Genomic DNA, 26,139 nt, shown 5'->3' with positions numbered 1-26,139 from the left:
AAATTAATAATCTTAATCACACAAATAGCTTCAATTTTTTTTAAGATTTCTTTCTTCTTTGTAATTTAAAACTTTCTGCAAATGAATAACTTTGTACTTTTGTCTGTGGGTCCCTGTGCATAGATGGGGGAGTTGTGGCTCTGTCAGTGGGGTAAGTGCATTCAGGAGTCACATCCATACATGATTCCTGTACTCACACACATCCATCCAGGCCAGCCCCCATTCATGCAATCACTCAAAACAGCCTTAGGAATTTACTTGCTGTGCCTTATAATTATGAAATGAGAAATTGTCCTTGTCTTAACCTCACACTTTTCCTTGTTTCTTGAGTTGCTGCTTTGATAAGAATATAATTTTCTAAAACGTGGACATATCTCTCCTTCATGTTCCGTTTAATGTTCAAAGATTCTTTCACACACATACAAGCAAATACTGCCCCTTTTTTTCTTGTTCTTGCCTGGCAAATAAGAGAGGTATCATTGGATATTTGCTGGGTGTGGATCCATAAAAATACAGGGCATGATTATTTGAACACTCAGCAAAAATTATTACATCTGGAAAACTTCCATTGTATTGGTTCCTGTCATGGATATCAATAATTTAGAGAAAGGTTAGTAAGGCTACCTTTGAATTTGCTTGCTTGGTTGGATTATCATTACTCAGACAAACAAAAGCTTAAAACAATTGCTAGTACTGAATGCCAAAGATTAACAAATTCTATAAAAATAGTGTCATTTTTGTACTTGACAACTGAAATATGTGTTTTACCAATTGTGTGGAGGTTCCATTAATGAGCTGCAATAAGAGAACTGTTGATAATTTTATAATTCTGATTTATCCATTATTTACATGTCACTCCAATGTAACTTGCAAGTGCTGCAGCTTTGAGGAAAACAGGCCGAGAAGGGAGAGAGTGAGGAGAGAGCTTTGTGTGACCCTTCCCTGCCAAGTCACCTCAGCTGCCACTGCAGGAGTCTCACCACTTCCCAAGACCACAACTCCAGTGTTGGCTTCTTCTTGAGCCATTAGAGTACAGTGAATTATAGAGAAACTCATTGAAACACTGATAGTTAATGCAGGTAGGAGTAAAAGGAACGAACAACACACTCATTCATACCATGAAGGGAATTGTTAACAGGGAAAACACTAATAAGCTTAGGAACAAAGGTATTAAACAGATTTTAAACTTTATAACAATTATTACTATTTGCAGTAGGTGTTCAAATGATTAGAAAAATCTTTTAAAGCATCAGAGCTTGGGAAAGCCATTTGAAATTTAGACAGCACCTTTTGCACAATAGATAATTTGTACATCAAAAATTAGACCACCTTAGATGTATAACACCATTTGCAGATACAAAATCATTGGTTTAAGAACAATAATGATACTTTACAAAAGTGCAGACTTGTGTGTTTCTATGCCATAACTTTGCAGAATAAAATGAAACAATGAATATATTTGATTAATAACAGGAATAATAAACCTACAGCACGACACTGTCTTAGAGAGTGATTGCTACAAAATATGTCAGAAACTGAGATACAGAAAGGTGACATGTTTGCAGCTTGTTGAAAGCTTTTATTTAAAGGCATTATTGTTTGCCTTCTCTTAAGAGGAATAGGCCTTATATTCAGTTTTAATACTATTTGGAAAATGCACAGAAGTTTTGTTTGGCATGAAACAGCTTCCATTGTTCTTTTTACTAGAAAGGGTTATGACATTTTGTTACATCGTGATAAAGGTGAAGACATAGTTAACTGATTCTGAGTTAAATCAATATTCATAATAAGGTATTACCAGTTGTTAATCCGACAGCATTGCTATTGATCAGAATCTGTGGCTGTCCCAGTTCGGCATCTCTGGTCGCTCCTGCCAATGGGTTTCTGTGCCTGTCGGCTGGGCCGGGCTGGGCCGGGCCGTTCCTGCAGCTTCTGGCGGTGCTGCGCTGGGTGCTGGGGCTGGGGCGGCAGCGCTGAGGGGGCTGTCCGTGCTGCTGTGGGAGCCATCTCCGCCTCTGCGCTCTGGCGGCTGCTCGGAGTTCTCCTGGCCGGGCCGGGGCTCAGCGGGCAGGGGCAGCAGGGCGCTCTCCCGCCGGGTATCGGATCTGGTACCGGCACCGGCACGGGCTCTGGCACCGGCACGGGCTCTGGCACCGGCCCCGGGGCTGGCGGCGGCGGCCCCGCCCGCAGCATCCTCCGCTCTGCTCTGCTCTGCGCCGGGCTCGGCGCTGCCTCTGCCTGGCTCGGCTTCTCTCCGCCGCCATCCCACCCATTGGCATCAGTGCCCCAGGCGGGAAGGGCTGCAGGGGGGTCCGGGAAGAGCAGGGCAGGGGCTCCTGCTCTTTGGGCCTTTCTCTGCCCCGGGCAGGAACGCTGCCTGTGACAGCGGCACGGGGGGTGCAGCTGCTTCTCCTGCTGCATCCTTTGCTGGGCAGCTGCAATCACTGGCAGCAGCACATTCAGAGGGCAGCTGTGCCCACAGCAGGGAGTGTTGGAAAGGAGAGTCCTTTAGTTGGAGCTCACTCTGTTCAAGCAGCACCTCATCATCCAGAGCACGTTCCTCTGCTCCACAGACAGCTTAGATCTCATCTCCATATGGTTTCTCTCCAACACCATACAGTGCATTGTTAAAAGACTTCCAGGAATTTATCTTAAAAAAACCCAACAAAACAAACAAACAAAAACAAACAACCAAACAAAAAAAAAAACAAAAACAAATCACAAAAAAACGAGGGAGGCTCCAGTTCTTGTAACTAGATTGGCTCTGGCCTGTCAAAAAGTTTTGGCCACAAACAGTTTCAGGGCACTGGCTTCACAAACAAATAATTTTTATTTTCATGAGGTACTGGTCTCTTTTAGCTTCACCCTGTCCCTTCAAGCTATTTCAGAGCTCTGGCTTCACAAGCTGGCTTAGACACTGACACGGTCACTGAATCTTTCTATTTCAGAGCTGTTTGCTCACCATAATTCAGTCATGTTTTTTCCCCCTTATAGATTCTTCCCATTTCCAGAGTCAATCACCTTCTGTCCAGCAGACAGGCACCAATCATGCCTTTTTCCCAAGCTGAACTGCTCCCCATCACCAGGACAGGGACTTCATGTCATTCCTGTCTCTCCTGCCCTGTTGGGGTTACCAAGGCAAGCCCCTAAATATTGGGGATTGTTCCCGAGGCTCCACGTTTGGGCTCCATTTGTCGTGCTGGATCTGGGTCTCCACAGGAATGAACCACAAGGCCAATGAGAAGCTCAAACCAAGCAAAGCCATTTATTGAAATCCCATGTTACAATATATGGACTCAGGGACTGGTTTTCAAGGCAGGGGCAGGGGAACTGGTGACCTCTGAGACATGGGGGAGGCATGGGGGGATGGCTCAGGACTTTCGACCTCCTTGCAGATGGAAAACAGACCCAGCAGGTATGGAGGGTTTGGGAGGGTGAGAGCAGACAGAGGAATACACATATACAAACACAACCAGTCTGTGGTGTTCTGGTCCCGGCCTGCCAGTGGCAGAAGATCAGCTGTCCTTTGCTTACCTCCAAGGTTTGCTGTTCAGGAAATTTAACTTCACATCTGCCAGCCTCAAAACTCCCTTTCCTACAACCACCACTTTTGGCGTCACCGGGAGCAGCTGCACCTGCCTCGTCCTGTGCAGCCTCTCCGTCTCTCTGCCCTGCTGGGCACACTCAGGAGTAGCTACAGCTGCCTCTTCTTAAAGGGTGTGTGTCTGTCTGCCTTTGCTGCTGGACACACAGAGGCCCAATTGGGCTCATCTTTTGGTACCAGGGGCGGCCACTGACCCTCTGACCATGCTGGGCAGGGCTGTTGATTCTCTGACTCTCACAAAGTCCCCTCGCTCCTGCCGTGTCACAATGTCCCCTGGGTTCCAGCAGGCCCTGCAGTGTCACAGTGTCCCCTGGGCACCCTCAGGCCCCACATCACACAGCCCTGGCAGTTCCCTCACCGGAAATATTGAGGTACTTTGGGGTACCACAACAGAAGGAAGAGATTGAGCCACTGGAGAGTGTCCAAAAGAAGACACCAAGATGGGCAAGGGCCTGCAGGGGCAGCATGTGAGGAGCAGCTGAGGGTACATGGTGTGTTCAGCAGCACAAGAGGAGACCGTGGGGACACCTCATTGCAGGTACAACTTCCTGGGCAGGGGCAGAGGAGGGGCAGGCACTGATCTCTGCTCTGTGGGGACCAGGGACAGCAACCAGGAAACGGCTGGAGTTGTGCCAGGGTAGGATTAGGTTGGATCTTACAAAGAGGTTCTTCCCCCAGAGGGTGGTGGGCACTGACCAGGCTCCCCAGGGCAGTGGGCACAGCCCCAAGGCTGACAGAGCTCCAGGAGGCTTTCAATGATGGTCTGGGGTACAGGATGTGATTCTTGGGGATGGGCCTGTGCAGGGCTGAGGGTTGGACTCCATGATCGTGGGGGTCCCTTCCCACTCAGCACATTCTGGGATTCTGTGACACCAGCTGGGCTGGTCCCAGTGCATGAAGAACCTCATCCCCCAGAAAGAACTGTGGGTGTCCCCTGTGTGGGGAGGGGTCCCAGCCCCACCCCAGCAGATCTGAAGGAAGGGGAGACACCCTCCTGCAGGTGGGATGTGCATCAAACTTGGGCCCCCCACAAGCCACTTGTAACACTTCAAAACTGGGCATTATAACCCCCCTCAGGCCTAAGTGGAGCCAGGGGGTCCCTGCGACCCCCAGCATGAGGAAGTGTCTCCGAAGAGCTAATTAGAACCCCTAAAAATTGGTTGAAAACAGCAGGATTTTTCTGTCAATAGGGTCATCTCATCCCCCCAAGATGAAAGAGGTTCAATTCAGCCAATGAAAAAGAGAAGGGAAACCCTCAAAAGATATTTAAAGCCCCCTGAACGAGTGGGAAGCAGCAGGATCCCCTCAAAAAGAGCTCCCTGTGTCCATTCCTGTGGGGCCCCACTCCAAATGCTGATGTCACATGTCCCCCACTCTCCCTCACAGTACCTCCCTCAGGACAGGAGGGCACCCCAGAAGCTCCCTCACTTTTTCCACACACCCCATCTCTTGTCTCCCAATCCCCAACCCATCCCCCTCCAAGTCCCATCCCAACCCTCCCAATTTGCATCCAAGCCCTCTCAATTTTATCCCATCCTCCCTGGGTTTGTAGCACCCCTTCTCCTGCTGCTGGCTCCCCCTAAGTGGGTTCAAGTTGCATTAAACCATTTTGGGATGGAATTGAGTCATTTCAAGTTGGCATGGAGCCATTTTGGGGTGGGATTGAGGTGTTATGAGCTGACAGATCAATCCCTCTCAGATATTGGACTGCAAAATGATGGAGAAATGTCAGTCGGTCTGGACACCTCCAGTTTTGGGGAAAACTCTCCCAAATCCCCACAGAACCCTGAAATCTTCCTGAATATCCCTTTGAACCCCAACTTCCTGCTCCAATTCCCAGGAGAATGGTGGAATTTTGGATGTCTTTGTTTAATTTCTTTATTTTAATCCCAATTTCAGGTGATTTTAAGGGATGAAGATGGATCAAAGTAAATAAAAAAACCAAAAAAATGAATCATGTGAATGTGCATAGGGTTGGGTTGGATGGCCCACAGAGAGGCAGAGCCACAGAGAATTGGAATTATGGAATTATTGGGCATAGAAAAGTTCTGAAACACCACTCAGCATTCCTTGAGGCCACAAGATAAACTAAGGGTATGGAGCAGAGGACATTTTTAGGGTCAAAAGTCAGCAAATCCCCCTTCCCAATGAATTTCCCACTTCAGTCTGTGTCCCCATATGTGATGGCTTTGATGTGGCAAAATGGCAAGTAATCATTTCAGAGGCAAAGTCTCCTCTTCTGTCCCCCAAAAACCAAAACACAGGACATAGTTCAGCAGAACAAGTTATATTAAACAGAAAATAAAATAGAAACCAAATAAAATACAAACCACACACTAAGAATAAAAGGTAGCAAGAACAAACAGGAAATAAATTTCAACTTCCCCAGTATCTTGGTCTCCCCCCAGGAGCTCTGTAATGCCAACAAACTCCTTGCTCATCTGGCAAGAAGAAGGAAAATCCCTCCTCCCTCTCTTCTTCTATCTGAGATGATGTCAGAATATGGGATGCAATAGAGTTGGCCAGTAGGAGTCAGCTGGGCTGACCCAGCTCCAGTCACCTGATTGTCCAAGCCCTTGCTCTAAAAACTAAAGCCTAAATCTGGGTCTAACTAAACCCATGACACCATGGATGTTCCTCCCCCTGTGTTAATTGAAGTGCCCATGGAGAACCAGGAGGATGTGGAGACCACCAGCCAGGGGTCTTCCAAATGTGGGTCACAAGGAATGTGGGTGATAGAGATGGAGCAGCAGATGAAGATTTTCCCATAGCCGGGCCACTCGTGCATCTTCCCTCACTGGTGGGTCCGTTGGTGTTTGGTCAATGCAGAGCTGTGGGTGAAGCTCTTCCCACACTCATCACAGTCATAAGGCCTCTCACCAGTGTGGATACGCCGGTGGGTGATGAGGTTGGAGTTGTGGTTGAATCTCTTCCCGCAGTCAGTGCAGCAGAAGGGCCTCTCCCCTGTGTGTGTGCGCTGATGCACGAGGAGATCTGAGGTTCTCTGAAACCTCTTCCCACACTCGGAACATTCAAACGGCCGTTCCCCAGTGTGGGTCATCTGGTGAATGATGAGCTCAGACTTACGGATGAAGCTCTTCCCACAGTCCCCACACTGGTACGGTCTCTCCCCTGTATGGTGATGCCGGTGCAGGATGAGGGTGTACTTCCGGCTGAATCTCTTCCCACAGTCACTGCAACAGAAGGGCCTCTCCCCTGTGTGTGTGCGCTGATGCTTGAGGAGTTCTGAGCTGGTCCGACACCTCTGCCCACACTGGAAACACTCATAGGGACGTTCCCCATTGTGGATCATCTGGTGCTGGATCAGGGTAGAGCTCTGACTGAAACCCTTCCCACATTCCCTACACCTGTAGGGTCGTTCCCCAGTGTGGATGTGCTGATGGCGAATCAGGTTGGAGCTCTTGCTGAATCCCTTCCCACATGCCAAGCACTTGTAGTGCTTCTCCCTGCTCTGAAGCTGCTGCTGCACCCCCAGCTCAGAGCTCTGGTTGAAGCTCTGGCCATCTTTCCCACACTGGGTGGCTCTATCCTGCTCAGAGGACCCAAAGCTCAGTTGAGAGCTTCTCCTCCTGCGGGATCTTCGTGGCTTTTTCTCCTCGGTGACTTCCTGCTCTGTGGAGCTGTTCAAAGTGGCCTCTGCCACCAGGTTCTGCTGGGGGGATTTGTCCTCCGTGCTCCCCGTGCTCAGCTCAGGGCCTGGGGCAGGAAGGAACAAGGACACTCAGGGCATTTGCCTCTGGCCCACAGGGAAGGCCAAGGACATCCCCCCAAATCCAGTCCCGGCAGGACGGCGTCGGCAGTGGGGTTGTCCTGCAGACAGGGCCATGCTGGGCTGGAAGATGCAGCACAAGAGAGGGGCAAAGGGGCACTGACTTCCTCCTCACCTCCCTGGGGGGCCCGCGGCATTTTTCTCTTCCTCGCAGCTTCCTCCGCCATTCCTAAACACTTCAGAAGGATAAATTTTGGTTTTTAGGGAAAACAAGCTGTGAGTGCCTTGGGTTGGGTTGCCCAAGTCCCTCTCTAAAAGTCACTGGGCATCTTGTGTCCAGAAAAACCTCCAAAACACCAAGATTTAGCTCAAGAAAACCCTCCCATGAGCTTCTCCTCTCTGACCTCTCCCTTTTGGCATTCTGAGTGTCCCCCCCTCTCTGGGCTGCTGGGGATCTCCTGTGTATTGGGGGTCCTCCCTCTCCAGGGTCACCGCCCTCTCCAGGCTACCAGGGCCCCACCACCACCTGCCTGCCCATTCCTGTCTTACCAGCCCTCACACCTTCCTTTCTTTGATTCCAGGACCACCCTGCCCTCCTTTTCCCTCTCATCCTGCCTTTTCCAGACTTTACAATCCCTTTGCCTTTCCTCTGCCACCTCCTCAACTCCCCTTATTCTGGGCACAGGGACCACACCTCCACCTCCCAACCACCTCTCCCCACTCCTAGTCCTACCCTTCCTTAACTTGGGCCCATCCTGATCATCCATTCCAAGGCACTGCAATGACCCTACCCCCCCTTATCCTACAGCAACACACACCTGAACCCCCTTTCTGTGCCATCCTACCTCTTCCAGTCCCCACACCCCCCCTTGCCTTGACTCTGGGATCTCCAGTGCCCCCACTCCTGCATTTTCCAGATCACAGATCCTTTTTGGAACACTGGGCAACACCTTGTACCCCTCTTTTCTGGCCATTCTGGGTTTTCCAACATCATGACCCACCTTTCCTTAACATCGAGGACCCCTGTACCCCCTTTCCTGGGCACAGGGGATGCCTGGGCTTCCCATCCCACTTTTCTGAGCAATCACATCCCTTCTCTTGGCAATGTGACCCCCTGAAAACCTCCTGCCCCAGCTCTGTGTCCCACCTGCACCCCCAACATTCAGCCCTAAACACCAAGATTCAACCCCCAAATAGGGACACCAGAGGGGATTTGGGGTCCCCTCAGTCCCTCCTCCCCTGACTCTCTGTTTGGGGTGCTGGTTCCCAAGGGCCCCACTTCTCTAGGACGCTGGGGGTCCTGAGGGTGCCCCCTCTCTGGGCTGTCCATTTTGGGATCCAGGGGGGTCCCTGAGCACCCTGAGGAGAGAGTCAGGGCAGAAAGGACCCCTGGGACCCTTGGCATTCCTTGGAGGGATCCTGGAGAGGGGAGAATCAAAGAAACTCAGTGGGTTCATATCACAGAGTGGGGGACCTCTGAAATTCCGAGGATCTCCATCAGCCTGGAAAAGGCAGAACCCCAGAGATGGGACCCAAAACACAAGGCACCCCCAACAGCCTGGACAGGAAGGAGTCCCAGAACCCTAAACACAGAGAACACAGGGAGCCAATTTCTGGGAGGGTTTTTTAGAAGTGAATCTTGGTGCTTTGAATTTCTTTTTCCTTAATCTCCATATTTTGGGGTTTTTTTGCCCAGTCTTGAAGGTTTGGGGTTTTAGGGGATCTGTGCCAGGCGCCTCCATTTGGAGGCATGGGAAGATCCCAGGATTTTCCAGCATCCAGGGATGCCCCCCAAGCAAAGCCCCCTTTGGGGGTGACTCCCTTTGTTCCCCACACTGTGGTCGCCCCTCACTCGCTCACACCATTCCCTTTTCCAAGAGCATCATCCCCAATTTCCTCCTTTCAGCTTCTAGGAAAAAAACCCATCAAAATAATCAGATTTTCCTGCTTTTTCGAGCTGTCCACGTGTCTCCCTTACCTTCAGTTCTCTCTGTTTCAACTGTCCCTTCAAGAAGGTTTGGGGGGGTCAGGGACGAGGGTTTATGGGAAGGGTTTGGGAGTATCTGGGCTGGTCTGGAAGAAGTTGGAGGGTTCTGAAATGTCTGGAAGGTCTGAAAGGCTTTTAGGGGGATCCTGGGGTAGTTTTCAGCACCTGGAAGGGAATTTAGGGAGGTCCTGGACTGGTTTGAGGGTATCTGGGAGAGGCCTGGGGGGTTCTGCGGTCGTTTGGGGGTCCTGGGGACATTTGGGGTGGTCTGGGAGGGGGTTTGGAGGGAGGGTGATGGAATTTGGGAAGGTCTGGGGGTAGGGATTGGGTGGTCTCGGGGTGGTTTGCAGGGTCTGGATGAAATATTGGAGGGACTCGAGAGGTTCTCTTGGGTGTTTTGGGGGTCTCTGAGATGTTCTCTGCGATGTTTAGGGGGGTCTGGGGAGTTTTGGGGGACTCTGGGGGAGTCTTGGGGGGGTGGGAGGGACTCTGGGGCGTTTTGAGGGGCTCTGGCAGGTCCAGGAGGTGATTTGGGGAACCCTGCGGTTTTAAGTCTGGGGTTTCAGGATCTCAGGATGGGTTTTGGGTTTTTTTTTTGGGGGGGGGGAGGGGGGAGAAGGAGGTTGTGGGATGGGCCTGACGGACCCGATGGCAGTCCCGGGATGGGGGAGGGGCTTACCTGGCTTCTCCACCTTCACTCTCACTGCCAACACAGCGCGGTGTGTCCCAGGGAAGAGTAGGGGGTGGGTGCATAATGTGGGACCCCCAAAACCCGCCCTGAGTCCCCAAAAGCCCCCCAAACTCGCCGCTCTCCCCTCGCCTCTCCCCGCAGCCGTCCCGAGTCCCGCCCTCCGTCTCCACCACCTCTAATCTTGTGTCCCTAAATACCTCCAAAACACCAAACTTCAGCCCAAAACAACCCTCCCAGCAGTTCCTCTTCTCTGAATTCTCCACGGTGGGGTTATTGGGGTCCTCCAGTCTGCACTGATGGGGGTCCCACTTGTATTGTTGATCCCATCCCACCCCCTCCGGGCTGCCGGGGATCCCGGGAATCCCACAGCTCCTTCCTCTCTCAGCTCTCACCTTCTCCAGGCTCTTGGGGGTCCCACCTCCCCCCTGCATTGCTTCTCCCCCCTCCTCTCCACACTGCCGGGACTTCTCCCTCTCCGGGACCCCCGTTTAAGGTGCGCGGAGCTCCCTCTGTGCTCCCGCCCCCCAATTCCACCATTCCGGGGCTTCCCCAGCTCCGCTATCGCCCCTCTCCGCTCTCCCCACTCCGCGGGTCCCTCCCGGACCACCCGAGGGGCCCAAAAACCGCTCTCGCCCCCCTCCCCCCCCCCTCGCCCCACACCGACCTTCCGACCGAGCGCCGACTACGCGGTGCTTTGTTCTCTCTGTGTCCCCTGTCCCGGTTCCTCCCCCTGCTCTGTCCCTCCTCTCCTGACGCATCTCCACCCCCCCTCCCGCCCTTCTTCTCCCCCCAGGCCCAGCGCCCCCCCCCCCCCGGCCCCCTTTGCCCCCAGGCCCGCCGCCCCGCCGCGGGAGGAGCAGGGATGGAGCTGGAGCAGCTCGGGATGGGGCAGCGCTGGGCTCTTGGCCGCTCCCGCCCGCACTCGGCCGCCGTCGCAGCCGCCACGGCCAGGACAGCGCGGAGGGGTCCGGCCTCGGCGCCCCCAACTTCCCGTAACCCAAACTGCCGTCCTGGGGGGCGCTGGGGGCGAGGGGGGGCGCAGGTGGGCTCGGGGTGGGGAGCGCGGGGCGCTGCGGGTCTGCCTGGCAACTGCGGAGTCATCAGCGCCGCGCGCTCTGATTGGCTGGAAAATGATTCCAGGCCTTCTCTGGCTGATTCCCTCCCCCCAGACACCCCCGGGACCGGCACTGGGGAGAACTGGCAAGCTTTACCGGGAACACTGGGAGCAGCCCGTTGGGGGCAGAGGGACAGCAGGAGAGGGGGCGACACGCGACGCCTGGTGACCCCCTGCTCTTGTGGTACAGGGAGAAGCCCCAGCTCAGGAGGACAAACCCCGACACAGAGCCCCGACCCCCAGCAGCGTCTTGGGGGGCGTCCAGCGGCAGGTCCGGGCAGGGCCGGGGGGAAAGGAGCCCCTAAATGCTCCCATAGCCCGCCCGGGACGTCCCCCAAACCTCCTCCCAGTCACACCAGCCCACCCAGGATCACCTGGAACTCCCAACCCACTCCCAACCCAGCCCTTCAGGACCCCTCAAAGTCCCTCTCAGCCCCACCAGAAACCACCAAACCCCCTCCCAGCCCAGTCAGGACCCCTTAAACTTCCTCCCAATTGCCCTCAGCTCTCCCAGGAGACCCCATGCACCCTCAATGTGCCTTCCCAACCTCCTCAGACTCCACAGATCTTCTCCCAGTTTGCCTTTGGTTCCTTCACATCCCAGCCCAGCCCCAAGAAGCCACTTCCCAGTTACTCCCAGTGCTGCAAATTAGACAACTTTCCTACATTTTTAATTAGTGGCAATTGTTGACTGTGTTACTTCTCACAGACTCTGATCAGTTTGTCTTTCAAGCCCCAAAGATTTGAGTTTCCCTGGACTGGCTCTGATGGGCTGCAGGAAAGAGAAGCCTGAGGGAGCTGAAGATTGGACATCTGGGACCTTAAATTTATGGTCCCTCAAAGCCATGTTGGAGCAACCAGAAGGTACAGAGGAGATTAACAAAGACATTTCAGCCTGAGAGTTGGAGATTTTGTCTGAGACACAATGATAAAAGCACCAAAGAATGTTGACCAAAAAAACCAATAAAGGATAGAATAGTAATTAATGAAGGGAACTCTATAGCTTAGAAGAAATGAAGGTTAATTTCTTTGTTTGACAAAATCTATAAATACGTGAGAACTCTTGGAAGGGCTTGTATGGAGCTGGAAAGATTCTCTCCCTGTCTCTGCCCAGAATAAAGGAGTGTCTGAGTCACAGACACTCCAAAGGGGGGCTTGGAGGGTCTCATTCCTTCCTGATGACTTTTGGTGACAATTACTGATGACCCAGGTGGGACAAAGCTGCAGATCCTCCACGGGTTCCAGCACCCTGAGGACTCCAGTGACACCCAAAATATTATTTGAGGAGATCCTCTCAGTCCCAGGATGTGGCCAGTTGAAAGCAAGATCCCTGGAATTCTGTTAAGTCATTTCTCAGTGTGTGAAATCTATCCCGAACCATCATAGAAATGGAGCTTGAGAATAGAATGTAATGGGGTGTGGTAGTTTTAGCTTTAGCTTCAGCCAGGCCTCAATTCATCAGGCCCAGAGGATGTGACACAGATTGGAAGGGACAAGCATCACCTGACTTGAGCAACCAAAGAGGTATTTCATATCATCTGACATTATCAGGAAGCATCAAGAAGTATAAAAGAGAGGGAGGTGGAGCTTCTGTCTCTTTTGCTCTTCCCCTTGGGCCTGTGCTCTGCCTCTGCCAAGACAGGGCCTTGCCACCATCCCTGCTCTGTTCTCATGGAATCACAGAATCAGTTGGGTTGGAAGAGACCTCCCAGATCATCAAGTCCAACCCTTAATCCAACCCCACTTTGATCACAAGATCATGGCACTCAGTGCTACGTAGAGTCTCACCTTAAATACCTCCAGGGTTGGAGAATCCACCCCCTCCCTGGGCAGGCCATTCCAATGCCTGAGCACTCTCTCTGTGAAGAACTTCTTCCTGATATTCAACCTAAAACCTGCCCTGGCAGAGCTTAAGCCCCTGCCCTCTTGTCCTATTGCTGAGTGCCTTGGAAAAGAGACCAATCCCCACCTGCCTACAATCTCCTTTCAGGTATTTTATAGCGTGATGAAAACACCTCTGAGCCTCCTCCTCTCTAAAATGAACACCTCCAGCTCCTGCAGCCTCTCCCCACAACACTTGAGCTCCAGTCCCTTCTCCAGCCTCCTTGCTCTTCTCTGGACCTGCTCCAGCCTCTCAATATCTTTCCTGAACTGAGGGGCCCAGAACTGAACACAACACTCAAGATGTGGCCACCCCAACGCAGAGTCCAGGGCAAGGGTCACTGCTCTGGGCCTGCTGGTCACGCTAGTTTGGATCCAGGCCAGGATCCCCTTGGCCTTCTTGGCCACCTGGGCACACTGTTGGCTCCTGCTGAGCTTCCTGTCCCTCAGTCCTCCCAGGTCCCTCTGCCTGGCTGCTCTCCAGCCACTCTGTGCCCAGCCTGGAGCGCTGCAGGGGTTGGTGTGGCCAAAGGGCAGGACGTGCACTTGGACTTGTTGAACTTCATCCCATTGGAATCAGCCCATCTCTCAAGTCCATCCAGATCCCTCTGCAGAGCCCTCCTGCCTTCCAGCAGCTCGACACTCCCTCCCAACTTGGTGTCATCAGCAAATTTGCTGATGATGGACTCAATCCCATCATCTAAATCATCAATAAAGATGTTAAACAGGACTGGGCCCAACACAGACCCCTGGGGGACACCACTGGTGACCGGCCACCAGCTGGACACAGCCCGGTTCACCAGCACTCTCTGGGCCCAGCCCTCCAGCCAGCTCCTGACCCAGCAGAGGGTACACCTGTCCAAGCCATGGGCTACCAGCTTTTCCAGGTGTATATTATGGGAGACACTGTCAAAGGCCTTTTTGAAGTCCAGACAGACACACCCACACCCTTCCCCTCATCCACCATGTGGGTCACCTGATCATAAAAAGAGATCAGGTTGGTCAGACAGGACCTGCCCCTCCTAAACCCATGCTGGCTGGCTCTGAGCCCTTGCCCATCCTTTAGGTGCTGTGTGATTGCACTCAGGATGATCTGCTCCATAACCCTGCCAGGCACCGAGGTCAGGCTGACAGGCCTGGAGTTGCCAGGGTCAGCACTGCAGCCCTTTCTGTGGATTGGGGTGACAATGTCCAACTTCCAATTCTCTGCGACCTCCCCAGACAGCCAGGACTGTTGGGAGATGATGGAGAGTGGCTTGGCAAGCTCATCCAGCAGCTGTCTCATCACCCCAGGATGGATCCCATCTGGCCCCACAGACTTGGGAGGATTCAGGTGCCTCAGTAAGTCACTAATTCCTCCTGGAACACAGCGGGACTATTCAGCTCCCTGTCTCTTTTCTACCAGCTCAGAAGGCCAGTTGTCCTCAGGGCCACCTGTCCTACTGGTGAAAACTGAGGGAAAGTAGGTGTTAAGTACCTCAGCCTTCTCCTCATCTCTGGTAACAAGTCCAACAAAGAATGGAGGTTTTTCTTGTCCGTCCTTTTTCTATTAACATATTTATAGAAGCACTTTTTGTCATCCCTAACAGAAGTAGCCAAACTGACTTCAAATTGCACTTTTGTCTCTCATTTTCTTCGTACAGGACCTAACTATGTTCCTAAACTCTTCCTAAATAGCCAGCCCTTTTTTTCCACACTCAGTCAGCTCCCTTTTTATTGCTGATTTCCTTCAGAATCTCCCTGTTCAACCAAGCTGGATGTCTTCCCCATGGGCTTCCCTTTCGGCACACTGGGACAGGCTGTTCCTGTGCACTCAAGACTTCCTTCTTCAAGCACATCCATCCCTCCCGTACCCCCTTGTTTTTGAGGGTTGTTTCCCAGGGTATGCTCTGGTCCAGTCTTCTGACCAGGCTGAAATCTGCCCTCTGGAATTCCAGCAAAGAGGTTTTATTGATGGCCTTCCTCATATCCCTGAGCACTGAAAACTCCTGTTACTTCATGGTCACTGTGCCCAGACAGCCTCTGACCACTACATCTCCCACCAGCCCCTCTCTACAAACAGCAGGTGTAGAGGGGCCCCACCCCTGGTAGGCTCATTTACCAGCTGAAGCAGGAAATTATCCTCTATACACTCCAGGAATCTGCCAGACTGCCTCTTCTCTGCTGTGTTGAGCTCCCAGCAGATATCTGGCAGGTTCAAGTCACCCACAAGAACAAGGGCTGGAGATTTTGAGACATCTGCCAGCAACTTGTAGAATAATTCATCCCCTTCATCATCCTGGTTGGGTGGCCTGTAACAGACACCCACAAGGATGTCAGCCCTGTTGGCCTCACCCTGATTATGGTCCACAGACACTCAACCTTTTCACTGCTGACCTCAAGTTCAACAGAGTCAAGAGACTCTCTAACATATAAAGCCACCCCTCCACTGGGATATACTGGGAGTGAGTGGAACCATAGTAGGGGTAAAAAGGAGCAACTGGAATCATGTGGGGGGAACTGGGTTAATACTGGGAGCACTGGAGTCATACTGGGACCATAATGAGACTGTCTGTGAGTGACTCGGATCATACCGGCAATGACTGGAAAATATCTGGGAGCACACTTGGAGCTAATGGCATGAGACTGGGCTGATACTGGAAGCAAGAGGGACCATGTTGAAGGCAACTGGGATAACACTAGGAGGAGCTGGGACCAAGCTGGAGGACACAAGGGGCAGCAGAAGGCCTTGTCAGACCACCTTCGACTGCCTGGGGTGGCTCTGGGGGGCCCTCGGCTCCTCAGGGCCCTTCCTGCAGCCACAGAACTTGGAGGGACCCTCCTCTGGGTGCATTCTCCACGTGATCCAGGAGCTTTGGGCTCCTTCTGGCAGAGATTGGGGGTAACTGGGATCATCCTGACACCATACTGGCAGAGACTGAAGTCACTGGAACCATACTGGGGGTGACTGGGACCACAGTGGGAGTTACTGGGACTATGCTAGCAGAAAACTGAAACCATACATGGGGCAACTGGGAGCAACTCAAGTCATTGGGTCTATACTGGGGGCTACTGGGAAGCACTGAGACCATGTTGGGACAGACTAGGGTCATACTGGGCAAACTCGGATTCCGTTCTGGGCAACTGAGATATAGTGGGAACAGCTGGGCTCATATTGGGTGTGACTGGGCTCATAGTGGGAGTGACTGGGCTCTGCGAAGCACAGGACGGGCAGCATGGGGAGGGAAACCCACCACCCACTGCCTTGAATTCCCCAAATCCTTGTTCCCAGTCCCTGCTCTGGCCCTGAGCAGCAGATCTGCTCTGGTATCCCTTTCCCTGGGGACACTTCCCCACCCTCTCCCCACTTTTCCGCCTTTGGAAATCAGCACTTTGGAGCCGCATCCCACTGTTTTCTCCTTCTCCTCCCTACTATTATCATTATCCCCCTGCACCTCCTTTTCCTGGGCTCTGGGACGCCCCTGCATGGCTATTCCCTGTTCTCCAACCTTGGACACCCCTTTCTCTGACTCCAGGATACTCCTGCCCCCCTTTTCCTGCCCATCTTGCCTCTCCCAGCCCCTGGATCCCCCTTTTCTTTGACACCAGGGACCCTCAGGCCCCCATTCCCAGACATCCCACATAACCTCACCCCCACATTCCCCTTCTTTGACTCCAAGGACCCCCTGACCCCCCTTTCCCACCCATCTGTTATACACCAATAACTGAGAAATGGAATAAATACTATTCCTCCATTGTTCTCCTGTCATAAACGTCCTATCCAAGAATTTTCTGTCAGCAGTTCGACACAAAGACAGAATTCTCTTACAAACAAACACCCTGCCAAAGCCTTTCCCCAAGCTTCCTGCAAGTCATGGCAGCAAGTTCAGCCAAACTTCTTGCCTGATGAGAACTCACACCAGCATCCTCTTGTTGTAATGACTTAGCTAAAACTATATCCTCCTTTTAAGGAATTTGCAAGCTACCTGTAAAAAACAGTGTCTAAGTATTTTTGCAGTCTATAAAAACTCCCAAAGAACACCTTGGAATTTCGGTGCGTAGGGTGCGTGGAGAATGGAGAGAGAGAACCACAGCCAAGAACCTCTCCCACCTTCCCCTGCCTCACCCATCTCACCTTCTCACCCTCCTTCTTCCCCACCCAAGCTGCTTGCCTGCCTGCCCCTGCAGACTGAGGAGAAAGCTGAGCTCTGCCTTGCTCCCTGCGTCAGTTCTGCTCCTGCTAACCCAGCCCTGGCCCTGTTCAGCCTGGGGTGGCTGCGCCGCTGCTGCCCGTGAGCGACAGCTCCGCGGAGCCTGAGAGCTCTGCAGAGAGCGAGGAGCAGCCCTGCTGCACAAGGGAGAGCAGCACAGACTGAGCATCACATCTGCACTGCAAGAGCTGCATTCCACACCTCTGCCTGCAGGAACAGAGACAACATCGCTTCTCACACACACACAGACACACACACACACACACACACTTGGCAGAAAAAGTTGGTTTTGGTGATAAAATTTTTTCTTTGCTTCTAAAAAGTACTCTTAGAGTTTTTCTAACTGTTCTTATTTCCCTCTCTCTCTGCATTTTTAAAAAATTTTTAATTTTTAATTAATTATTTAACTAATTTTAATTAACTAAATTGAGTTTTAATATTGTTAGGAAAAACATTTTGAACCCAAGCTATGTCTGCAATATTTAAGCAGATTGTAACACCATCCTGTCTCTCCCAAACTCCACACTCCCTATTCCTTTACCCTGCCACCCTCTGGACTGCACTTTTCTCATCACAGACACAACCTGCAGCCCCCAACCACCTCTCCCAACCTCTAGTCTTGCTTTTTCTTGATGTTGGGACCTTCCTGATCCCTCATTTCCAGGCACTGGGATGCCCCTGCACCCCCTTATCCTGCACAAATACCCTCCTGCACCCCCTTTCCTTGCCATCGCACCTACTCCAGCCCCCTCACCCCTTTTTTCTTGACTCTGGGACCCCCACTCTTGCATTTTCAGACCACACACCCTGCCCTGTTTGGAACATTGGGGGACAATTTTAACCCTTTTCCCAGCTTTTCTGGGTGTCCCTACCTCAAGACTCCCTTTCTTCAACATTGGGGACCCCTGGACTCCCCATCCCACTCCTCCAACCCCCTACACTCCCTTTCCTTGGCCCTGCTTCCCCCTGAAATCCCCTTTCCCAGCACTGTGTCCCCCCTGTACTCACAAGATTCAGCCCAAAGCACCAAGACTCAGCCAAAGAAATCCCTCTCAGGAATTCCCCCTCTCTGGGTCTCTCCACTTTGGGGGGGCTCCCCTATCCGGGCTGCTGGGGGTCCCCCGTGTACTGGGAGGCCCCCTCCCCAACCTGTCAATGAAGGGTCTGACCCAGGCACACCAACCCCCCCCAAGGGGGTCCCCACATCCCCCCACCCACCAAGGGGCTCTGCCGGGGTCCAACAGTGGGACACCCAATAACACCTCAAAGGGACCCCCAATATCCCCCAAGGGGCATTCCCAGATCAGCTTTGGGGTCTCTCAACCATTCCCTCAAACACAAACCAAATCCCCAGAGCCCCCCCAGGTTATTCGGGGCTCGGCTCGGGGGTCCCGCAGCACTTTGTCAGGGCCCTTTGCCGTCCCTGTGTGCAGCTCCGGCCCCGCCCCGCGGCAGCCCCAGCGCGGGCTCCAAGGAGCGGCACATCCTGGTGCCCTTGGGGGCTTTGTCCGGGCCCATCCTGGCTCTCGTGTTCCCTGGCACAGCCTTTATGGCCCTTGGTGGGGCAGCGGGGGCACTGTGGAGTTTGAGGGGCCCCTTGGCTTTCCCACCCTGTTCTCCCGCTCACCCGAGACTCCTTCGGGTGCAGATGGAATCCGGGAAAAGGAAGAGGAAAAGGAGGAGCATGGCTGTCCCCTCCTCTTCTCCCGGGGGTGTTGCAGGCACGGCCCCGCCCCGTCCGCCCCCCCCCCCCGCCCCATTAGCAGGGCACTCCCAGCAGGGCGGACACAGCAAGTCTATCCGGCGGGCTGAGGGACAACACGTCTACCCGCCGGGCTGGGAGACAGAACATCTTCCTACCCGTCCTAATACACGTGGGTCCCCCGGCAGCTGAGACAGGGTGGAACCCCGAACCCCCAATTGAAAAGACCAGAGAAGGGGAACTTCTGGGACGGATTTTTTGGCTTCATCTACATTTTTGTGAGTGGATTTTGGCTGAATCTTTATGCTTTGATGTTTTGATATTTGTGAGGGGTTTTTTTTTGCCTGCATCTCATTGTTTTGCAGCTTTTTATGGACACCAGATTCCTGGTGACTTGTAGGGATGGGGAGCAGAGAGGGGCGATAGCTGAGGTGAGGGTCCCCCGGCAGCCTGGAGAGGGGGCAGTGTGGAAAAGGGGGAGCCCCAGGACCCCCAGAAACCTGAAATCGGGGCCTGGAGAAAGGGGAGCCTGCACAGGGGGACCCCTGTGTATTCAGGTGTGATGAGATGCCATTAGTTTTGGTCCGTGTCTGGCCTTGCCACCTGCCAAGTTATGGAAAACAACAACTTATAACTTAGACTTCGGCCTTGAAGGAGACACATCTTGTGTACACTGAGACAGGTTTGTAACTTGAATTTTAAACGGTGTCTGCTTTCAGCCTGGAATCCCCATGAACCCTCCCTGGAACAACTGGTCAAGCAATTTGAAAGTAATTAACAATGAACTAATTTCCAGCAAAAATACACAATTTTAAAGGCAATTCCCTCAGAATAGCTCTCATTATATGGTTTAGATGGCCTTGAACTGACTGAAAATTGCACTGAGCTTTACTTACATCTGAAAAGAATTAGCAAATAAGGAAAATAATGTCACTACACGTGTAGGGGTTGAAAAAATCTGTAGATAAAAAAAATAAGTCATTCAAAATAAAGTATTTGAAGAGGCTGGTGGGGAAAAAAAATAGTGACTGAATAGACTGAATAAAAAGTACTTAGGGAACAGAACAAAAATGCAAAAAAGAAATAGTATTTTTTTTGTCAGTCCAAAAAGGTTTTATCTGGGTGTTGTATTAGTGTGAATGCTGATGTGCAAGTTATAATAATATATATTTATAGTAATATTGTAAAATACTATAATAAATCATATAATAATACAGAAAAAATAATTTATAAAATTGACTTTTTGACTGTTGAGAGCAATTTAAAAATACTTTGGTATTTACACAGGTATTGAAAACATTGACACCAGTATTTAACAAAAACCGTGGTGCCCCAAATTTATCTGGGAAATGAATATTCCTTAACTCTCCTTGAGATCTTTGGGACAAGTCCCAGCAAAATCTGGAGTCCCTCAGCTCACCAGTTTGATCTCCCTTGGTACTTCACTGCTTTGGTCACCAAGCCCAGGGCTGAGGGCAGAGCAGCACCAGAGGAGCAGAAAGTCCCAGGTTTGCCCAGGAAACCAACACATGGACTTGCCAATAATGCAACAAAAATCTCCCATTTTCTATCAGTTTTTAGGATCAAAAAGCTTTGCATGGGGAAGTTTTATCAGGACCTGGATTGTAACAGAACTTTTTAAATTTAATTCTTTTCAGTATTGATGTGGGGCTGGGGGAATAACTTGGAGCAGCCAGTGATATCCACACCCTCAGCTGGTCACATTTTCTGGGATAGAAAGAACTTTTCAGACTCCAAGTCTAAAATTACAGTTCATGCATCAGCTTTTACCCACTGAGGTTTCTTTCTCCTGGTTGTAAGGAGAGTGTGACTGGGTGTGCAGCTGGAGAATTGATTAACCATAATTAATATTTACACCCTGGACCTTCTCATGGTTCTTCCTGTCACAGAAGGAAAACTGTGGAACTCAGTCCCTCAATTCTCGTTTTCTGTTGGTCCATTACAGGTATGAGACACCATCCCTATCTTGGTTTGAGGGGAAAAAACATAATGTTTACCCACAAGCGGGAGAGGGGGCGTCCTCCACAATAATCACGGCACTCTTTATCAAATTTGAAGAAAAGGAACTTTAATAAAAGAAGGATAACTAATCTTAAATGCTAAATTTATATATATATATATATATGTGTGTGTGTGTCTGTGTGTGTCTGTGTGTGTGTAAACAGACCAGAGCAAACCGCTTCCCCAATACCACAAGAGGAAAAAAAACAACAAAAACCCCCAAAACCAACAGGTTTCCTCCTTGGGAAAAGTTCTACTTATGGCAGTATCAGGGTCACAGCCCGGCTGGCAGCAGGGTGAGTTCCCAGATGAACTCTGTGTCTCTTGTCCCAAATGAAGAAGGAAAACTGGAAGCGACAAACCGCTGTGTGTCCTGGAAAAGCAGCTGCAAGTTCTCTCTCCCAGGTCGCTGCCCCAGCTGGGGCGGGCAGGCCGTGATGCTGCAAACAGCGGTGAGACCAGAGCAGAGGCCGGGACCCCAGATGCAGGAACCAGGAGAACAGCCGTGGCGAGGAGAAATAAAAAAAAGCATCTCACCAAGAACAGCAGCAGCGAGCAGGCAGGAGCAGTCTGGGGCAGCCAGCAGAAGCCAGGAGATGGCTTCTCCTCTACCCAGCACACACACCGCTCCTGCGTTCCGCTGAGCTAAGAATGGAAAAATGTCCCCAAAACCAAAAGAGACAACCTGTCCCCAGCCAAGGGATCAGCAGTAACTACTTCTTTTTGTTAACTACTGGCATGGGCAGTTAGTGGCAGCGGAGAGAATTTACATAATAATTCCAAACTAAAACAATCCCAAAATGCGGAGGGACACTTTTTAATGTCACAATTTTCAGTACTTTCAGCTGGGGTGAGGGACTGTAGCAGCTGTAATAGGATATAATTATAATAATATTGTCAACTACTATAATAAAGAATATAATAATTCTGATCAATTAATGTGTCAAATTGACTTTTTGAGTGCTCAGAGCACTTAAAAAAATAATTTGATGTTTGTACAGGTATTGAAAACATTGACTCCAATGTCTCCCTAAACCAGCCCTAAACCAGCCCTAAAACTAGTCTTAAAACCAGCCCCAAAACATCTCTTAACATGTACTAAAACCAGTCCTAAACCAGCCCTTAAACCAGCCCTCGCCCAGCACTAAACCAGAAATAAGTGAGCCCTAAAACTAGCCCTAAATCAGCTCTTAACCCAGCCCTAAAACCAGACGTAAAACCAGTCCTAAACCAGCCCAAAACCAACCCTAAATTAGCTCTAAACCCAGCTGTAAACCAAGGCCTTAAAACCAGCCTTAACCCAGATCTAAACTAGCTCTAAACCAGTTCTAAACCAGCCCTGAACTGGCAGGGGTTTGGAACTGGATCCATGTCCAGAGGAGGAGTGGGTTTTTAACTAACTCCTCAAGCTCAAGTCACAGAATCACAGGATTGTTTGGGTTGGCAGAGCCCTTAAAGCTCATTCCTTTCCAAGCCCTGCCGTGGGCAGTGTCAAAGGTTCACCTAGGTGGGCCTAAATTTGAGGTTTTTGAAGTTCAGCCTGGGCCTGGGGCTGTCAGCTGATCTGGGCTGGGCTAAGCCGACAGCTGGCTCCTCCCAGCCAATAGTGTTTTATTCCATACCATATTACGACATCATTTTCCAGGGAAGTAGGATCAGTGTGTGGGAGTGGTTTGGGCAGTCACCCCACAGCATTCCTGCCGAGAGGACACACACACGGTGCAGTCCCAGGAGAGATGGGGAGGACCAGGCCCAGCACCGGCCCAGCAGTTGTTTTGGGAAGTAAAATGTTTGATGTGGGTTCTTCTCTCTCTGCTCGGGTCTGGTTTTCTGGGGACTGAGTCTTTTAAGATACTTTGGGGTTAGAATAGTGGACTTTGTGTGTGTACTAGGAAGTAAGGAACTGTTCCTTGTTGCTCTTAATTTGTGTGAGTATTTGTACTCTCTCCTTGTTGTCTCTTTCTGTCTGTAAAATATATGTAGTTTTAGTATAAATGTGGTTTGAAGGTTTTTTCTTTCCCCTCCCTTTTCCTCCCTTTCCTCGGTGTTGGGGGGTGGGAGGCTCTGACCCTGTACTTGGAGGGTTGGCATTTTGCCAGCTCAAACCAAGACAGGCAGGGACACCTTCCACTAGCCCAGGTTATTGGCACGTTTTCCTCTTTCCAAGCAGTGAAGGATTTACAGTATTTCCAAATCAAACCTCTGACTCTCCAAAATCTCGGCTTTGACTCTCCAGAAAGTGCCCAAAAGCTGCAGAACTGACTGCAGGGTGTGACTCTTCCCCTGATACCGAAGAATTTAATGTAATTTTAGAAGGTGTTAGACTCATATAGTCTCTGCTAAGTTGCTCTGATCTGAAGTCTGAATATTAAAGTGCCTTTCTCACCAGCTGTCAGGCCTTGTCAAGGCCGAGCTGTTTTGAACAGGACACTTGCAAGATAACAGAAGACAAACAAGAGGAGAAGGCCCAACTGCCCCCCCATGATGAAGGGGGTAGATTGGCAGAACTTTTGGGTGGGCATAAAAGAAAAATGAGAATTCTGATTGACTGTTAAAAGTGGGTATATAAACCCTGTAACTTCCTGACCAGAGGGTCAAACCCCCTGGGTTTGAATGTGGAAGCTTCTTCTAATAAAACCCTGTATCTTTCTCCATTAACCTGTCTTCAGTGTGTCTCTTTTCACAGGGATACACAAGTAGAACAAAACCCAACAAACCCCTTCCCCCACCCCTCCCTCCTTCCCAGCTGTGCCTCCTCCCCCCTCAGCGCTGCAGGGAGCTGGGAATGGGGGTCCCACTCAGTTGTTGGTGGTGCTGCTGCTCAGGGAGAGGGGTTGGAGTCCTTGTCCTGCTCCCCCTGTGGGGTCCTTGTGGTTTTGGGGTTATCCACTTTTATCCTGTTTCCTGCAGCTGAAAAAAACTGAGGCAATTTCCTGATTTTTTTTCCGCTTCTTTTTTTCCTTCGGTTTTGGATACATGAGAAAAACCTCATTGTACCTCTATAAACAGGTACTGCTGGAGGGTTGTGGGGCCATCCCCAAACTGGACTTAACATCCAAAAACACAAAGAAAAAGGAGGGGACAAGGTTGGGAATTTGTGGTTGTTTCATAGAATGGTCCAAGTGTCTCAAGTGTGGGGAAAATGCGAGTGTGGGGGCTGGAAAATGACACAGCGGGGAGCTGTGAAGATCAGGGCTGTGAGCTGGTGGTGCTTCAGAATGAGACCCAAATGAGAAATAGGGAGAAGGAGGTTGTTCCCAATGTTCCAGGTTCAGGAGGATTCTCAGCACAAAATAAAGACACTAAAACACAGCTGAGGTAGCAAAGCAAATTTCTTGGGGAGCAAAGCCAATGGATCCTGTTCCTTGGCACACAAACAGCACATCCCCAGCCCTGCAATCTCCCCAGGACAATGGATCCTGTTCCTTGGCACACAAACAGCACATCCCCAGCCCTACAATCTCCCTAAGCCAATGGATCCTGTTCCTTGGCACACAAACAGCACATCCCCAGCCCTGCAATCTCCCCAGGCCAATGGATCCTGTTCCTTGGCACACAAACAGCACATCCCCAGCCCTGCAATCTCCCCAGCCCGTGGGGCAGGAGCAGCAGGTGCAGCAGCACTGGCGGCAGGGCAGGCAGGCAGTGCCCCTTCAGGCCGTGCCCTGCACCAAACCAGGCCCAGATGGGCCTCCTCACCCCCAGCCCAGCCCACCCCTCCTGGCTCCTCTCTCTGCAGGGCAGCTTTGCCAGCTGCAGCACCAGCCCCTGCGTGCCCATCGCACCAGCCCAGGCTGCAGCAGCTCAAGGGGCTGACTCCAGGACAACAATGGCTCTGCCCGTCATTCTTCCTGGGGCACAGCCCAAGCTCTCAGCACTTCCAGCTCTCACTGATGGCTCTTTCTCCAGACCTCAGTTCTCCACAGGCAAACTCTGCACTGTTTTCTCACACCACATTGACGAGCACAACCACAGACCAAATATGACAGGCCCAGACACGACTCTGGTCCCTAACACAAAACCTCCTCAGAATAAAAAGCTTCCTCTGCTTCTGGGCATTGGGAGGATAAGGCTTAGCCTCACTCTGTTCTATTTGCATGTATTACAGTTTGTCACATGATTATGGAGCACAAACTCAGGCTGGGTGGAGAATGGATTGAGAGCAGCCCCAAAGAGGAGAAGGACTTGGGGCTGGTGATGGATGAGAAGCTTAGGCAGCTCTGCTTGGCTGGGCAGGGAAGCCACTGGCAAGAGCCCAGTGCTCCCTGAGCATCCCAGCACGGGCAGTGTCTCCTCTGGGCCAGCGAGGGGCTGGGAGAGGGGTCTGGGACAGTGTCAGAGCCCAGAGGGACCCTCCAGCAGAGACCAGATGGTGTAAATCCAGTGTGCTGGTTGGACCTGCTTGCAGCTGTCTGTCTCTCACTGAGAACTAACTGGGGTCTCCCTCATTCAATCTCCTTTCAGAATGGGATTTAGGGAACAGATCTGAAGCCTCCCTGCAGGGTCCTCTTTACTCCTGCAGCCCCTGACACTGCAGGTGTGACAATGATGGGCTGAGTAGAATTTTCAGGCTCCCATGAAACCACAAGCAGATACATCTAAAATAGGCAGTGCACAAAGACATTTCTGGAACAGATCTGATTCTTGTTACTAAAAAGTTATGCTCTATAAATTTCATTTCTCATATTTCCTTCTGAATTTTATCAGTAAAATTGCAATTTCCTCTTTTGATCTGTGCCATCCACAGTGCATTTCTGACAGTGAACTCAGTGTTTAGTCTCAGCTGTAGCTATCAGCAGACATTGCAATGCCCACCAGCCCCTGAGCACTAAGGCAAGGAGAGTTAGGGCCATCCAGGCCTCATTTGCAGCACTCAAACACAGCCCTGTTGCTGGTGATCTTGAAATAGAATAAAAATCCAGAGGCCAACCCAGAAAACGCCTCTGTAGTGTCAAATAAAATTAAAATATTCACCCTCCCCTCTGAGATGGACCTCTGGCCAACAGTTCCTGCCCACTCCTGTGCTGGTTGCTCCTGAGTCACTTTGCTGTCAGGTCCTAAACAGATCTTTTCAAGGGTTCCTTGTTTAGAAACTACACCCTGACACCTTTGTTTTTCCCAGAGCTGTGTGAGAAAGGGCAGTGCTGGTGCCAGTCAGGGCAGGGCTGAACACTGGGGTGACTTGGCAGCTCCCCCTGCACCGTCTGTGCCACCTGCA

At 51.3% G+C, this 26,139-nt stretch overlaps 2 protein-coding genes across 2 annotated transcripts in view; one reads left to right on the top strand and one right to left on the bottom strand.

Annotated features, from left to right (window-relative positions):
• The window catches only part of LOC139684145 (uncharacterized), a 1,342,464-nt gene that overhangs the window by 293,690 nt on the left and 1,022,635 nt on the right, over nt 1-26,139 (top strand). The window lies entirely within an intron of this gene.
• Nucleotides 1-26,139, bottom strand: part of LOC139684146 (uncharacterized) — an 800,710-nt gene that overhangs the window by 391,641 nt on the left and 382,930 nt on the right. The window contains 1 exon segment of the mRNA XM_071579747.1: nt 6,403-7,074. Coding sequence (XP_071435848.1) covers nt 6,403-7,074 — 672 coding nt within the window.

The sequence above is a fragment of the Pithys albifrons genome, chromosome 32 (genome assembly GCF_047495875.1).
Source record: "Pithys albifrons albifrons isolate INPA30051 chromosome 32, PitAlb_v1, whole genome shotgun sequence".
Taxonomy (NCBI): domain Eukaryota; kingdom Metazoa; phylum Chordata; class Aves; order Passeriformes; family Thamnophilidae; genus Pithys; species Pithys albifrons.
Note: the sequence above shows the minus strand (reverse complement) of the source record. Positions and strands in the feature narration are given on the sequence as shown.